This window comes from Dasypus novemcinctus, chromosome 18 (genome assembly GCF_030445035.2).
Source record: "Dasypus novemcinctus isolate mDasNov1 chromosome 18, mDasNov1.1.hap2, whole genome shotgun sequence".
NCBI lineage: Eukaryota > Metazoa > Chordata > Mammalia > Cingulata > Dasypodidae > Dasypus > Dasypus novemcinctus.
In genome coordinates, this window is record NC_080690.1 from 6,083,404 (window position 1) to 6,100,080 (window position 16,677).

A 16,677-nucleotide genomic window follows, 5' to 3' on the forward strand; every position below is an offset into this window, starting at 1 on the left:
ATGCAATCAAATAGCTATCAGTAAAAAGTTGGTAAAACTGAGAAATTATTTATGGCCCAAATTTTGATATGGTCACACTTTGAAACAGAAGAAAAAAAGACAAAGCACATACTGGGAACTACACATTTCTCTCTAGGGTACTTGCTTTCAGATCCTCCTCGCTGTCTAGAATTCAGAAATGGGAGGGAAGCCACAGATTTGAGGATGTGTGTTCCTCAGAAACACGGAGAGGTTCCAGGGCAGAACGTACCATGGAAAAGAGCACAGAAGAAGGAGGGGAGGGTGTGAGGGCGTGTGTGTGCAGGCGTGCGCGAAATTATTCTCCCATGGCCGGGCATGTCTGAGCTTCCTCCCAAAGTTCTGCTGGTCCATCCACCCCCCATGCCTCCACCCAGCTGGCTAAGCGAGCAGCAGTGACATGCAACATCAGAGCTGTGATATGATTCCCTTTTATGTTGGAGAAACCACCCCCTCCCGCATTCTGATAATTTAGCTATTTACCAACTAATTAATTATTTGACAGATGGATAAACCTTGCATCAGTCAATACTTTCTTAATCCCTAGAGCTACCCGCATAGCCTTTCCGTGGCTGTGTAGTTCTAAATAGCACAGCCCCCAACTGAGAACAACCCTCCACAGAGGGTGAATTCACAGCAGCCTCTGACTTTTGATGTCTTTATTCTTTTTCAGATTGATACAATGCACCAAAAAAATTCACGAAACAGATACTTAGTCTTCATTCACTCTCTTGAAGTGAAAAACAAAGAAAAGTGCTTTTGTGTCAGCATGTCAACTCTTGTGTCTTTTATGATAATATCTAATTACATTTAATTTTTCTGATATTTTATAATGAAATTTTCCAGCACTCAGGAATATTGAAAAAAATGTAGGAAGCACCCAAATTCTCATCAACTATATTCTACTATTAACATTTCGTTATATTTGCTTTATCATTTATCTATCCACTGATCCATCCCTCTATCAACTTATTTTTGGTACATTCCAAAGAATTACACTTAATTTTAATGCTGTTTTAAAGAGAGCAATTGTCAGCAAAGATATTTTATTCCATGGAAGAGGATTCTCAGACTGAGTTTAGCAGTCCCTCAACAAACTGATTTAGAGCACAAACTTTTAAATCTCAAAGAGCTGACACAAACCTTGTCTCTTCTACTAACCGGCTGTGCGACTCTGGACAGGTTATTTCACCCCTGAGTTCTCATCGCCCTTATTTGGATCTTCATAGGGTTGTTTTTATGAGAATTCAACATAATGGATGAAAAGTGCTTAGCATGGTAGCCATCATATAATAAATATATGATGATATTTTCCCATTACTCAGTAATTCTATAAGGTCAAGGACTCTTTCGGGTTCCTTTGCTATTAAATCCCCAGCCCCTAGCACAGTGCTTTGTAAACAGAAGATACTGGATATATGCTTGTTGACAAGAATTGGATTGAATTCGAGAGACATTTTTTTCCCTCCTGGGATGCAGCGGGTACTTATTAATGGAGTGAGGCGAGTACAGTGGAATTCAAAGGCACCATATGTAAGAAAGTTCAGGAAATGCGATGGGAGCAAGGCACGATCAAGTGACCAGCTCTGCCAGGTGCTCTGGGCAATTACGAAGCTGGAAACCCTCGCCCACAAAGCCAGCGTGAGTCACATCAAGTTTAGCGGTGGAGCTGCATCTGCTAGCGACCTGTCCCTGTCCCCGTCGTTCCCGGTACTTCACCTTTTCAGTGCCAGCCACAGACCTCCGGCTGTCCAACAGCACCTCTTTGCCTGAAGGTCACCCCGAGCCTCTGAAGGCTGTTCTCCTGTGCACCAAGCACCGCACCAGCTGGGGGTGCCCTCAGTCCATGACTGATGGGAGTCGGCATATAAAGACCCCAGCTCTAGGCCCCCTGGGAGGGCTGGCCGTGGGGGTGCTTCACCCCAGTTCCTCGAGAGTCCCCGGGGATCACCCTCCACAGAGGGAGCTGGCTCGATGAACTCGCCCCCGTGGTGGCTGCGGTCCCCGCGCTCTCACTTGGTCATGCCCTTAGAATTCTTGAACCTCCTACATAAACTACCTGCATTTGAATTGTTATCACAGAGTCTGCTCCTGGGGGAACCCAAAGTAAGGTTAAGTGTCTTTATACTTTTAGAGCTACTGGTTTAGACCAGTGGTTCCCAACCCAGGCTACAAATTGGGATCATCTGGGAGATTTAAAAAACACTGATGGGGGGAAGCGGACTTGGCCCAGTGGTTAGGGCGTCCGTCTACCACATGGGAGGTCCGCGGTTCAAACCCCGGGCCTCCTTGACCCGTGTGGAGCTGGCCCATGCGCAGTGCTGATGTGCGCAAGGAGTGCCGTGTCACGCAGGGGTGTCTCCCGCGTAGGGGAGCCCCACGCGCAAGGAGTGCGCCCTGTAAGGAGAGCCGCCCAGTGCGAAAGAAAGTGCAGCCTGCCCAGGAGTGGCGCCGTCCACACTTCCCGTGCTGCTGACGACAACAGAAGCGGACAAAGAAACAAGATGCAGCAAATAGACACAGAGAACAGACAACCGGGGGGGGGGAGGGGGGGAGGATAATAAATAAATAAATCTTTAAAAAAAAAAAAAACACTGATGGGGAGCGGGTGTAGCTCAGTGATTGAGGGCCAGCTTCACATGTCCAAGGTCCCAGGTTCAATCCCCTGTACCTCCTAAAACAAAACAAAAATAAAAACCCACTGGTGTCTGGTTCTCAACCCCTGAGGAGTGGCCTCAGCTTTTTGAGGGCAGGGCTCTGGCGTTGTATATTTTAACCACCCTGGTGATTCGAATGCACAGTGAGGGTTTGGAAAATGGTTCTAAAGGACGAGGTTAGCTCTCGTGTCTCTGAAACTGTTTGGGGTCCAGGACTCGAGACCTTTGGCAAGTGGCGTGCTTGGCTACAGCCGTGTTCAGGCAGTTGCTCAGAGTCCTGGGAAAGCCACACAAGGGCCATCGCTGCAGCAATGGCCATCCAAGGAGGCCTGCTGGCCCCACCGCCTCTGTCCATTTGGAGCTGCTCTGCTTCCTTTCTGCTCTATTACAGACTCCTGGGAAGATTCTGCTCAAACAAAGGCATCCTTGGCACAATAGCAGTTTAAAAAGCACAAATACAGGAACTGCCAAGGTCCTGGATTGTCACTGATTCTAACCATCCAGGAGACACCGATTTCTAATAACCATCATCTCTTGCCCAGTCCATCACCCCACCATGCTCCAGCAGATCTCTTTGCTCCCCTTCCTCCTTACTGCTCCCTGCCCACAAGCCCTGCTCTGCAAGATCACCAGAGTGAGCCTCCTAAGCACACTTTCCCCTGGGGAAACCTCCAGTGGTTCCTTGCTACACTTAATATGACATCCCAATTCCCCACCCCAGCCCTCCAGGATCCCCGTGACCTGCTGGTCTCTCTGAATCCAACTCTTGCCACTCTCGGCCACATTGCAGGCACCCAGGTTTTTGCTCCTCCAATAGGCTGCCTTCTTTCCCATGTCGGGCCTTTGCACATGCAGATCCCTCTGCCAAGATTGCGGTTTACCCAGCTCTTCCCCTGGCTGGCCATCCTCACCCTTCCAGTCCTGCTCAATGTCAGCAACGCCGACCAGCCTGCACAGCTACGGGTGTAGACTTCCCTTCCCCTGTTCTTGTGGTTCTGCCAGTTGCTCTTTCTCACATTACCCTGTATTTCTCTTTTGCAGAACATTTGTCATCGCTGCAATTTTCTTGATTATTTACTTATTCAAATTTCTGTCTCCCCCACTAGAATATAAACTCTTGACAACAGGGAGTTGGCTTCTTGTTCACAGCTATATTTATCCAGTCCCAAGCTTTCAGTCTGGCCTATAACAGTGCTCTCTATTTATTTAATGAATGACTTATTAGCTCAATAGCACTAGGCGAAAAGATCATTCATTCAATTACTTGTCATTGTTGAAATTCCAGGTTCACCAAAAATACTTTCTGGTTGTAATGCGATTCACCATGTAGACTTTCCTGCCAGAACAGACCGTACTGAGGGGGCAGCACCCATGGTCTGCACATTTCAGAGTGAATATTTCTTCCTGGAAAAAAATATTGTTTTGATTCATGCAGTGTTTTCTGGATTTGGTTATTGTGATTTAGTATCCTTGAGCTAGTTTAGTCTTTAGAAGGCTGACCCAATTATGTTCCTAGATCTACACTTTTTTTTTTCAGGTACTGGAGATTGAACCCGGGTCCTCATATGTGGGAAGCCGGGGCACAACTACTGAGCCACGTCAGCTTCCCCGAGTTGGGTTTTTTCATTTGTTTTGCTTGTTGTTTGTTTGGTTTTTTTTTTCAGGAGGCACTGGGAACTGAACCCAGGACCTACTGTGTGGGAGGCAGGAGCTCAACTGCTTGAGTCACATCTACTCCTAGACCCACACTTTTTTTTTTTTTTTTTTTTTTATTTTTTATTGACTTTGTAATAATATTACATTAAAAATATATATGTGAGGTCCCATTCAACCCCACCCCCCCACCCCCCCTCTCCCCCCCCCCCCCCAACAACACTCGTTCCCATCATCATGACACATCCATTGGATTTGGTAAGTACATCTTTGGGCACCTCTGCACCTCATATACATTGGTTCACATCATGGCCCATACTCTCCTCTATTCCATCATGTAGGCCCTGTGGGGATTTACAATGTCCGGTGATTACCTCTGAAGCACCATCCAGGGCAGCTCCATGTCCCGAAGACGCCTCCACCTCTCATCTCTTCCTGCCTTTCCCCATACCCTTTGTCCATTATGTCCACTTTTCCCAATCCAATGCCACCTCTTCTATGTGGACACTGGATTGGTTGTGTCCATTGCACCTTTATGTCAAGAGGAGGCTCAGATTCCACCTGGATGCTGGATGCAATCCTCCCATTTTCAGTTGTAATCACTCTAGGCTCCATGGTGTGGTGGTTGTCCTTCACCTCCATCTTAGCTGAGTGTGGTAAGTCCAATAAATCAGATTGTAGGTGCTGGAGTCTGTTGAGGCTCAGGATCTGGCTATCACATTGTCAGTCCAGAGATTCAAATCCCCTAAATATATCTTAAACCCCAACATTAACTGCACCTCCAGCACATTAGCATGAAAGTCTTATGAAGGGAGATCCCATCTGAGTCCAGATTCATCACACATAAACACCATTTCCAAAGAGGGGCCATCTGCCCTGGTAGTTAATCCCATCGGCCATGACCATAACTCCCATGGGTCTCTTTAGCCCTCAAAGGAACCAATATCTGGGGGTTGTATCTGCTTTATCTGTCTCTCTGACTCTGCTCAGTTGTGCATGAGGGCAAACCTTCTGCCAGCCTCCAGACTCTTTTTTAGAAACTCGTAGCCATATAAACTCATTTCTCCTTTCCATTTCCCCCTTACTTTAGGTCAAACAGCATTTTAAAGTCATGGTATTTTATGTAGACATGGATATTCTGCTGATCCGCATTGAACCTTCCGTATAAGGTCATTTTCCAGTTGCATCATCAGTTGGTAGTTGATAGTGGTCCCTCGTTGCCAGGGAGGCTCATCCCCGGGTGTCATGTCCCATGCTGGGGGGAAGGCATTGCATTTACATGCTGAGTTTGGCTTCGAGACTGGCCACATTTGAGTAACATGAAGGCTGACAGAAGGAAATTCCCAGGCACAAAGTTGCTCTAGGCCTTGTTATTATTTTGGGTTTATCAGCTCACAAGCATAGTCATTAGTATCAGGGGCTCACTGTTGAACCCTCACTCCCTCCTGGTCCCCACCACTGTACCTGGGAGACTGTCGCTGCTCCCCTAGGGACCACGACAGAGCACCACTGGCCATAGACCCACACTTTTGAAAACTATAATCTCAGTAAAAAGACCACACACCAACATCCTGCTAATCTAAGGAGCCCTACCTGGCTGGTCACCTGGGCATCATCTATAAAAGCAACAAGTTCATTTGTTAACCAACAACATCGTCCTGGCACAGCCTCAGCATCGTTATCTATCCTGTACACCTCCAAATCATGACAATCAAAGCTCTTCTTCTCATTTTTTCCCCAAAATCCTGACTATTGTTTTTTTTTTTTTAATGATCTCTTTAAATTCATTCCTTGTCAAAACCATTTGGCCTCTGATTGTAAAGGAATTGAGGTTAATTCCATCTGATCACCAGGACAATCACAGTCAGCTTGCCTCATAGGTCTTCATCTCTTAATAAAATTGTGCTTTTGCCATTTGACTTACCTTGCCAACATCTCTTGGGAAGGGCTGTCTCTGATTCTCAGGAATTAAAATGGGAGATACCACAATGGACCTCTTTTGTCTTGGGACTGGAGAAGTTCTTGCAAATTTAAATATATCCTAAAAAAGAAAGTAAAATCAATTGATTAAACTTCTCCAGGAAAGGCTGTATCAAGACTGTTGTACGGTAAGGCTTCCTTTAGGGAAAGCAATCAGCTGTTTGGACATTGTTAATTTTATTCTATCCAATCTCATTAGCATTAGAAAGTACATCATTAGACACATACTGAAGCTGACATTGTGATTCACAATGACTATCATTAGCTATTTAATCCAGTCTTCTGAATCTTTCTATTCACAATGTCAGTCTTGATTTATACATCCTCCAGTGCTTGTTTCTTGCTGTTCTTAATCTGCCAAATGAGTGGGTGACTCACCTGGCCAGGCACCCACACAACTCACCAGGAAAGCAACCCTCCTCACAGCACAGCAAGGTCCTTAGAAGTCACAAATGAATAGGGAAAAAGAGATAATCGAAGTCCAACTCCATGTCAGTTATCGTGGACATTTGTAATCAATGGTTGTTAAAGGACAATTTGCTAGAGGAGCAAAGGTCTTATTTTAGACTACACTTCCTGGAATCACACTGTGATGATATTTGCCTTATCAGTTACTCACCTTTTTAATGTACAAAAAGGAAACTTGATATCATTATTTTAAATGAAGTACTGGTATCATTTGCCACAAAAAGAAAGAAAACAAAAATAAACATACTGGAGAGAGACTAAATTATGTTATTAAACTCAAGCTAGAAGGGGTTACCTGGAGAAAGAAACCGGTATTCTTCAAAGGGAGATGAAAAGGACAAGGGGGTGGAAAAGAGGGATTAGCGCCAAGCTGAGGCTTTCTCCTTAATCTGATCAGAGGATTGAAGGAGAATTGGAAATGGAAGATCATTTAATGTCATTTACTAAATAAAATTATCTTGTGTATCAACAGAAGTAAGCATCTCAAAGTGGACCAACAGGTCCCTACCAAAATCATTTGGCAAATAATAGATGTATTCACCAAGTGCAATGAATGTCTCATGATGATGGAGGAGGTTGTTGTTATGGGGGGAGGAGTAGGGGTAGGGAGGTGGGGGGTGTATGGTGGGAAGAGTGGGGTGAGGGGGTGGGGGGTATAAGGGGACCTCATATTTTTTTAATGTAACATTAAAAAAATAAATAAAGACAAAAAATAGTTAAAAATCATGACTAGTCCTATAAAAATATATATCGATTCCTCATGAAAATCTGGATATACATGTATGTGTAACTGGATGTATATATGTGTGTCTATATATGTATCTATTTAGAGCTAGAACTAGATGTAAATAGGCATAGACATATATTATTTTATTTGTTTTAAAGGAAAATTTACATAGAAAAATCAAACAGGAAACAAAAGACCTGCTAATTCCAAGAAAGCTTCCATAAATAATCAGTCTCATGATTTTGATGGAAGTGCAAACTCATAGTACCCAGGTGGGGAAAGCAATTGGGCAAAATTTATCAAAAGTCTTAGAAATGTATGTATCCCTTCCCTTTGTAATTTTACTCCTGGGCATATATACAAATGTGAAAATTAAAAAAAAAAAAAAACTATATGCAGGAAGAGGTTCAGTGGGACTTTTTAAAATAAAGGGCAAGATGGGAAACAGCCTAAATGTTCAACAGCAAGGACAGAGTTAAATTTGGGTCCATCAGCTGGAGATGCTCTTAGGAACACAGGAGTCGTGAAGGCCGCGCTCTACCACTATTATCATCATATCATTCCACTGCTTCCATCACTACCAACTACAACAACAATTTATTAGGTATCTACCATGAGTCAGGTAAGGTGTTGGGGCCCTCACAGTTGTCAGTTCTAATATTTGCAACAAACCTTCCAAGTAAATTTTGGTCTTCCTTAACCAATGAGGAAAATTAAGTTCAGAGAGTTTCAATAAGTTCTGCTAGGAGAGCAGATAGGATAAAATGTATAAGAAAATATAGGATAATATTGGGCATATTCTGTTTTATATAAACTATACTGTGCCTGGAAGAGTAACATTGAAAATCTCAATGAAAGTGTCTCAGTAAAGATTGTTCTCTAGGAAGATCAAAGACTCAAAGGCCCAAGATTCAGACCAGGACAGAAAACTGGAGCCTGTATATGTATAAGACTATATGGGAAGCTGATTCGGCTCAACAGATAGAGTCCACCTACCATATGGGAGTTCCAGAGTTTGAACCCAGAGCCTCCTGACCCGTGTGGTGAGCTGGCCTTGTGCAGTGCTGATGTGCGGAAGGAGTGCCCTGCCATGCAGGGGTGTCCCCCATGTAGGGGAGCCCCATGTGCAAGGAGTGCACCCTATAAGGAGAGCCACCCAGCGCAAAAAAGTGCAGCCTGCCCAGGAATGGTGCCGCACACACAGAGAACTGATGCAGCAAGATGACGCAACAAAAGGAGACACAGATTCCTGGTGCTCCTGACAAGAATACAAGCCAACACAGAAGAACACACAGCAAATGGACACAAAGAGCAGAAAACTTGGTGGGGGGGGCAGGAAAGGGGAGAGAAATAAATAAAAATTTTAAAAAATTAAAAATTAAAAAATTCTAAAAAAAAAAAGACTGTAAGTGTCCGTGTATAAAAATAAAAACCCAGAAAGGTAAAACAAACACAACACCAAAATTGCCATCTAATTTCCCCCACCCTTGTCCCAAATAAACAACCAACCTAAAATATACCAAAACAAAACCAGCAGCAAAGAGAAAGAAGGTGGGACAAAGAGAAGACAACGAAAATCAGAGTGGGTTGTATTTACAAAAAACTCTAGCAACTATGAAGATTCGATTGGTTTATTAGAGGATAAGGAAAGAATAGAAAAATATGTAAATTATGTGCAATATACGAATCTCATTTACCATAAAATAAAAAAAAGCTCAGGACTCAGATGAAAGAATGTCTAGGAAAACACTCTGAAAAGATTTAAAGTTCTATGCAAATGTAAGGGGTTGTTGATTCAGCTCCATAACAGAGCAATCTGAGGCGTCAGTTCTTTATGACAATCTATGTGGAAATGTGTCTGAAGTAATGACACATGACACTGTGTCATCAATAACAAAATGCCCATTGTTTACAGAGAAGGCGTGTTTTCCAGCTGCAGATGGGGGCCGTTTTGGTCCTTCCAGGTGTCCAGAGTGGTCAGTCAATGCATTCCCATTCCTGCCCCTGGTGTCCTCCAGGTCACCAAGTGGTCACCCCACGACTGCCATCCAGTTCCCCTGACTCCCACAGCAGCAAGCAAATATGCATCAGGTCCTGGATCTAAAGTGCCTAGGAGAAGAGGAGGGGGCTGTGGGTCTGGAAGGGACGAGAGGGTGGGGGTTGTGGAGATGGCTCCATGGGCACGTGCACCCCCAGGCCGGCACATGGACCTTCTAAAGCAACACCCTGGTCCAGGGCTTCCTTTCTCCCCCAGCCGTTAGCCTTCTGCCTCATCTGGGCAGGAACCTCAGGATTTGCCAATGCCTGTGTGTGTATGTCCACGGCTCTGCCTCGTCCTTGGCTGGGATTATCTGTAAGTGCGTTTGGCAGCACACGTCTCTATTCTTATGGCAGTGTCTGCCTTTGATACTGTCAGAGAAAATGAATTGGTGTGAGCTCTGAAGCCACGTGTTCTGTGCGAGTGGGTCCATGGAGGAGCCGTAGCATCTGATTTGTCCGACAAGTGTGCAATGCATGCATATTAGGCATATATGTGTGGGTCACACGCTGAGGTACAATTGTGTGTGCACCTGTCAGTCCACCTTGTGAAATGTGCCTAACAGGCAAGGTAGGTGCCGAGGAGTGGGCTGCTGTGCTTAGAAGGTTATTCAGGCTTGGATACCTGTGCCTGAGCCTTCATATTTAAGACCAAGGTGACCCCTGTGGTTAATCACTGCTTGAAATATGGAGCAGATCTGTGGAATGGGGCAGGTAGTGGGACGGGGGACGTCTTCGCCTAGGGCATGGTCGAAAGAGATGAGGGTGCTTCGGGCTCAGCCGTGGCCAGGCTGGGAGCACAGAGTTAGGACGTGCGCAGGATGACCACGATCCTACTTACTATTGTTACAAAACCTATTGTTGCAGGTTGAATTGTGCCCAAAAGACCTGTTGGAGTCCTAATGCCAGGTATCTTTGAATGTGATCATATTTGGAAATAGGGTCTTTGCAGATGTAATTAGTTAAATTAAGATGAGGTCATTCAGGATCATGGTGGGCCATAAGGAGACCAGGTGAAGACACAGGCACACACAGGGGAAAACCAGGTAGCTGGTTTTCTACAAGTCAAGGACGGCCAAGGATTGCTGGCGATGACCAGAAGCTTGGAGAGAGGCATGGACCAGGTTCTGTAGAGCCTCCAGAGGAAGTGTGGCCCTGCCAACAACTTGCTCTCTGACTTCTGGCCTCCAGGATGGCGAGAGAATAAATTTCTGTTGTTTTAAGTTACCCAGTGTGTGGTATTTCATTATAGCAGCCCTAGGAAAGCAATGTACCAATTATCCAGCTATTATTGGGCTCTTAGTATGGCAGGCACTGGGTTAAAGGCATTATAAGTGTTATGTCAATTAATCCTCGGGGAAATGCTATGGAATGGTTATTGTATCTGAATTTTATAGGTGAGGAAACTGATGCTCACAGAGGTCACCCACCCTCTTTGCAATACTCTGAAGCTCCTCCCAATGAGAAACAGAGGCTGTTTTGCTACCTGTTGAATCTGGACTGATCACATAAAATTTGGTGGAAATTATGTGCCAATTCTGAGCTTAGGCCTCAAGATACTGTTCATGTTTGAACAAGGCCAGATAACCTGATGGATGATGAGAGACACAGACCCCATTTGCCCCCCGGACATTTAGCCCCCTTCAGCAGCTGATTAAAGAGAAGATCAATCACTCACTGGGATGAGCAATTCCATCCAAGGCCAGAAAAATCCCCCTCCTGAGCCAAGCCTGAAATGCTGATCCAGAGAATCACGAACTACATACATGGCTATTATTTTAACCACCGAATGCTGCTGTTGCTTGTTACACAGCAAAAGCTAGCAGATTCAACAGTATATTCCAGGAATTGTACACTGTCCAGAAGTGTAGAGGATGAGAGACTAGCTGGAGTGGGGACAGATCAGGGAGGCTCCTACATATCTTTAGAAGGAGTTTGCATTTCATCCTCAGGTGAGTGGAGAGATAATCAAAAGATGAGACGCTGGGGAGTAGCCTGAGCATATCTTCTTTTTTTGTTTTTTTTCTATTTCTGAGAGCAGATCTCTGATGGTAAAGTGTAGGATGGACTTGAGGGAGTTAGGAAAACCAGTAGCCTCAGGGAAAGATAAGGCAGAAGAAGTGAGGATAAAAGGAATATGACCAATTCAAGAGATGGTTATAAAGGGAACAGAGTGCCTATTTCATGTAAGGGAATCACCGTACATTCTCATCCTGGTTTTACAGACTCTGCCCCCGTTTCTTAGTTGACATGAAGATTATAAAGCACAAGGACTGCTAAGGGGGAGCATAAAGTCCCAGTGCCCTTGCCTCCAGACAGGACCACACTGCAGGGGGGGGGGGCCTTCCCAGCTTTCGAGGCCCCCCACCCCAGAGGTCTCTGTTGTAACCACATCTCTATCAACCTCTTCGCCCTGCTCCGACGTGTTCCCCTCACTCTTGCACAGGTGTTGATGCCAAGACTCCTCCCCATAAACATTTTGCACACAAATCTGACCATCCCAGGGTCAGTTCCCAGGAAACCTGCCTCTGACACCTATCAAGGCAAAGTTCCCCAGTAAAGACGGAATGGCAGGCTGTCCTAATGGAAGTCTCCACAAGATGTCCAGCCAGATGGGCGTTCCACAGCTAGAACCAGATTCCAACTTCTGACGGTCACTGCCTCTTCCTCCCCTCACATCACACCCAGTAGAGAGCATAACGTCTTCCAGGCACCCTAAGGGAGCAAGTTTGGGGAGGGACGAGCTCTGTGCACTAGAGCACAAGCTCGGAAAGCAGCATGGACCTAACCTTCCCCGTGTCGGAGAGTCTTCTTCAGAGGTCAGCACTCAGAGGGGCACAGATTGGACAGAGATCGCCTATGTCCTTTCCCCCTCCCTCTGCCTCTACCTGTCCCAGCCCCATAATAAGCTAGAGGGAAGACAGTAAAAGCCTTGTAAAGGAACCACAAGCCTCTGCTTTTGTTTGTTCTGATTTCCTACCTTTGGGGAAGAAATCATTTGCTCAGAGATTCTTGAACCAGCCAAAGCATTCCAGAAGCTAGAAGCATCCCTGCCAGGCTAAGGCAGGGTGTTGAGAGCAAGCAGTGGAAGGTGAGACTAGGGCTCTACCTGGCCTGATCATGGACAGCTTTGTAGATAAGGTGAGGAGATCAGAACGGCTGGCTCCAAGCAAAGGTGGGATGCTTTGGGTTTGAATTCCATGCCCAGCTGAAGGATCCTGAGGATTACTTCTTTGGTTAATTTTAACCTTGTGTCCCAAGCTCTAGAATCCAGGTCATATAACCTTGTTTCTAACCTTTCTAATTGTACCCTGCCAACCTGGTCCTGGATTCACTGAGGTTGTCGTTGGAAGTAATGCCATTTATTGAGTAGTTATTTTGAGTCATGCACAGTGTTAGGTACATTATAAATTATATTATTTAACCCATTCAACAATCCTAGCAGGTAGTTTACCTTGTCCATTCTCCTGAGGTTGTTGACCATAATTATAACATCTGTGCTTGGAAGAAAAGTCCCTCTCTTTCTCCCTCCCCAAGCCCCCCTCCCTCCCATCTCTAACCCCCACATCAGTATACTCAGGAAAAACTGAGAAATAACATCTGTAACATTTGCAGATACTGGCTAAAAGGAGCAGCTACTCTACTGCAGGGGGACAGTTTAATTGACTGCAAATTTCTACAAATGAATGGAACTGCAGAAATCAATCTTCAATTTGTTCCATTCTTGTAGCTTTGCTCCTTGTGCTGAAAGATGCTAAGAAGAGGATTCTGTGCTACTCTGTTCACATTTTGTATGCAATCAAATACACAGTTCAGCCAGCTGGCCTCTACCTGGGGTGAGATTTAAAATTTGTTTTATTACCTCCTAGGGCTGTAGTTTGCCTGCTTAAGGAAGAAACAGTCAACAGACACCAAACTTTATGCAGCAAATTTAGGAGGCTGGAGAGCCAGGGTACTAAGCTTACTTCATTTCCAACTATCCATTTTCCCAATATTCCAGAGGCCAATTGTCAGCTGAGCTGAGTCATGCACTGTAGATTTAGAGAGCAGGGTTATGCTGACAATAAAATGGGGTGATGCAGAAATACTCCTGTTCGTCCTGCATTTCATCTCATAGTGGGGTGTTACTGAGCTCATTTTAAAGGCAGAGGGAAAGGCAGTGGCTGGTGCAGTCATAGGATGCAGTGAAGCCAATCTGCAATTGTAAATTATGCCACTCAAGCTTTTCAAGGCTGGTGGTAGGCAACCAGGAAAAATAACTGCAAGCGACTGTTCCCCGGAGTCCCCAAGCTTATACGCTTTTCTGGATGTGTTCCCCAGAGAAATGAGAAACGATATCTCCAATAATGAAAGACATATATCAGTGAAAAATGGCTTTCAAGATAGCCAACCTGAAAACAAACCAACCAACAGACAAAAATCTGGCATGGAAACCTCTGAATGATTAGCACTGAAGGAAATAATAAATTCACAATATAATGAACATGATAGTCATTTCTGATGTGAAATCCTTATAGGGTTAAACGTAAATTACTTTAGCTAAAGTAGTCTAAGAGAAAAAGACATGACAGGTTCATGAAGGGAGCTTGAAATTTGGCTGGGGACTCCAGGATTTCTCTGTCCAGTAGCAAGCGAGGTCTATTTAAAACATCCTCCCGAGGAGAGTGCAGACACAAAATGGTAGAGCAGGAAGTTTTACAAATCACTCCCTACCCCAGTAAAATGAAAGAACTAGAAAAAAAGACTGGAATTAACTTGGTGGCAATCCTGGAACCAGAATGCAGGTTTAGAACAACTACAGGAGTGCCAGAGGAAGTGAGAGGGTGCCAGAGGCCAGTTTATGCAGTGAAAGCAAGAACCAGTGACCAGCCCACATTGGTGAGACTCTCAGCAGTGGCTACAGAAACAGCTGCAGCTATGACAGTGCAGCCCGGATTCCCAGAGTGGCTGTCTGGGGCCAGGGCTGGCACAGGAAATGTCCTCCCCTATGAGTTGGGCGTGAGGGTCAAGGTCAGTCTGGGGGACCCATGAGGGACCAGTATGGAAGATGGCCTCAGTGTCAGCCCCTGGGCAGCAGAACTTTCAGCCTCCCATTACCATCAAGAGCTGTTTGTGGGTGTTTGTGGGTGTTTCCTGGTCGGCAGACCCTTGAGGGCAAAGCATAGACTCTGACCATGGTTTCAGCCCTTTCTGCACCAGTGGCTTCTGGCCTCACACCAGCCTCTACTAGGACTTAAAGATCTAGTGCACTTTTACAATGGTTGGGTTTATTTTTTCTCCTTCTCATGTTTTTAGTATGGTGGATTCCTGAGGTCCCAGCACAGATACTAGTCTCAGTTTGAAAAAAAAGCATCCTCTGGCTTTACACCAGCATCTATAGGGACATAAAGAGCCAGTGTACCTCTTTTTTTCTTTTCCTTATTTTTTGTTTGATTGGTCGTTTTTTCTCTGTTTTATATTTTTGGATCTGATGGATCCTTGAGGGGTGAGCAGGGACAGTAGCCTCAGTTTTGGCCTCAAAAGCAATAGCTCTGGCAGTGTACACCATTATTGTTTTTCTTTTATTTCTTGTTGTGTGTGGTAAGGAGGGTATTTTACTTGTTTATTAGTATTTTTCCTTTTTTTTTTTTACACTCTCCTTTACTTTACTTTTCTTCCCCTTCTTGATCTTATTCTAGTAGACTGAAAAATGGGAGAATTAGATTTAAAGAGTGACCAAAATAGAATACTCAGAATGTCCAGTTCTCAAAAAAATTTTTTTACAAACATACAAGGAGAAATGAAAGTATGGTCCAGCATAAGAGAAAAAAAGAATTTTATGGAAAGTATTGCAGAGGAATTACAGACTCTGGAATTACCAACCAAAGAGCTTAGAACAACTCACATAAACAGGATCAATGAACTAAAGGAAAGCATGGACAAAGGACAAAAGGAAATCAGAAAAACAATATATGAACAAAATTAGAATTTCAATAGTGAGAAAGAAATTATGTAGAAGAACCTAATTGAAATTCTGGAACTTAAAAATAAACAATAACTGAAGTGAAAAATTCAATAGAGTGGTTCAAGAGCAGATTGGAGAGTGCAGAAAGAAGGATCAGTGGACTTGGCAAAACAATTGAAACTGTCAGAAAGAAAGGAAACTGGAAGAAAATAATAGAGCCAGTGGAACCTGTATGATACCATCAAGCATACCAATATATGCATCTTAGGAGTCCCAGAAGAATAAGAGAGATTTTTTTAAAAAGCCTAAACAAATAATGGCAGAAAACTTTCCATCTTGTTAGAGATATGAATAAACAAATCTGATGCTCACCAAACTCCAGGTGGGATGAATCCAAATAGAGTTCCACCCAGACACATTATGATCAAACTACCCAATGTTAAAGACAGTGGTAGACTCTTAAAAACAGCAAGAGAGAAGTGATGGATCCCATCTTAAATTTCTTAATAGAAATCATGGAGGCCAGAAGGCAATGGAAGGACATTTTTCAAATACTAAACAGAAAAAAAAAAAATTACTCAAGAATAATATACCCAGCAAAATTGTTAGTCAAAAATGAGAGAGGAATTAAGACATTTCTAGACAGACAAAAGCTGAGGGAGTTCATTACCACTAGACCTGTATTACAGGGAATGCTAAAGGGAGTCCTCCATCTTATAAAGAAAGGACACAGTTCAGTATCTTGATGCTGGATGAAGAAATAAAGATCTTGGTGTAAGTAACAATATGGGTAAATATATATGCTAGTATTATTTCATTTTACATTTATAATCCTGTCTTTTACTTCTCATAAGGCTAGAAAGTCAAATGCATTAAAAAACTAATAAATTTTTATTACAGGGCATACAATGCACAAACATAAAAGGTGTGACATAAAATACATAAAAGTGGGTGTTGGAGGGCTATAGGTATTCTGTATGTGAGGTCTATTGAAGTCAAGGTGGAATAAACACAAATTAAAATGTAATACATTTAGTATGCTAAATGTAATCCCCATGGTAACAATAAAGAAAGTATCATTAAAAAATCTACGCAAAAGGAAAGTATAAATGACTCAAAATGGATCATTACAAAATATCATCTAAACAAAAAGGCAGGAAGTAATGGAGGAAAAGAGGTACAAAAAAGTTATG

The 16,677-nt window shown here is 43.8% G+C and overlaps 1 protein-coding gene across 6 annotated transcripts in view; it reads right to left on the minus strand.

The window, feature by feature from the left end:
• The window catches only part of CDH13 (cadherin 13), a 1,112,406-nt gene that overhangs the window by 645,462 nt on the left and 450,267 nt on the right, over window positions 1-16,677 (minus strand). For all 6 annotated transcript variants that reach the window (XM_058279653.2, XM_058279651.1, XM_071209046.1 and 3 more), the window contains one exon: window positions 6,253-6,369. In XM_058279653.2, the coding sequence (XP_058135636.1) occupies window positions 6,253-6,369 (117 nt within the window). The remainder of the gene's footprint in view (window positions 1-6,252; window positions 6,370-16,677) is intronic.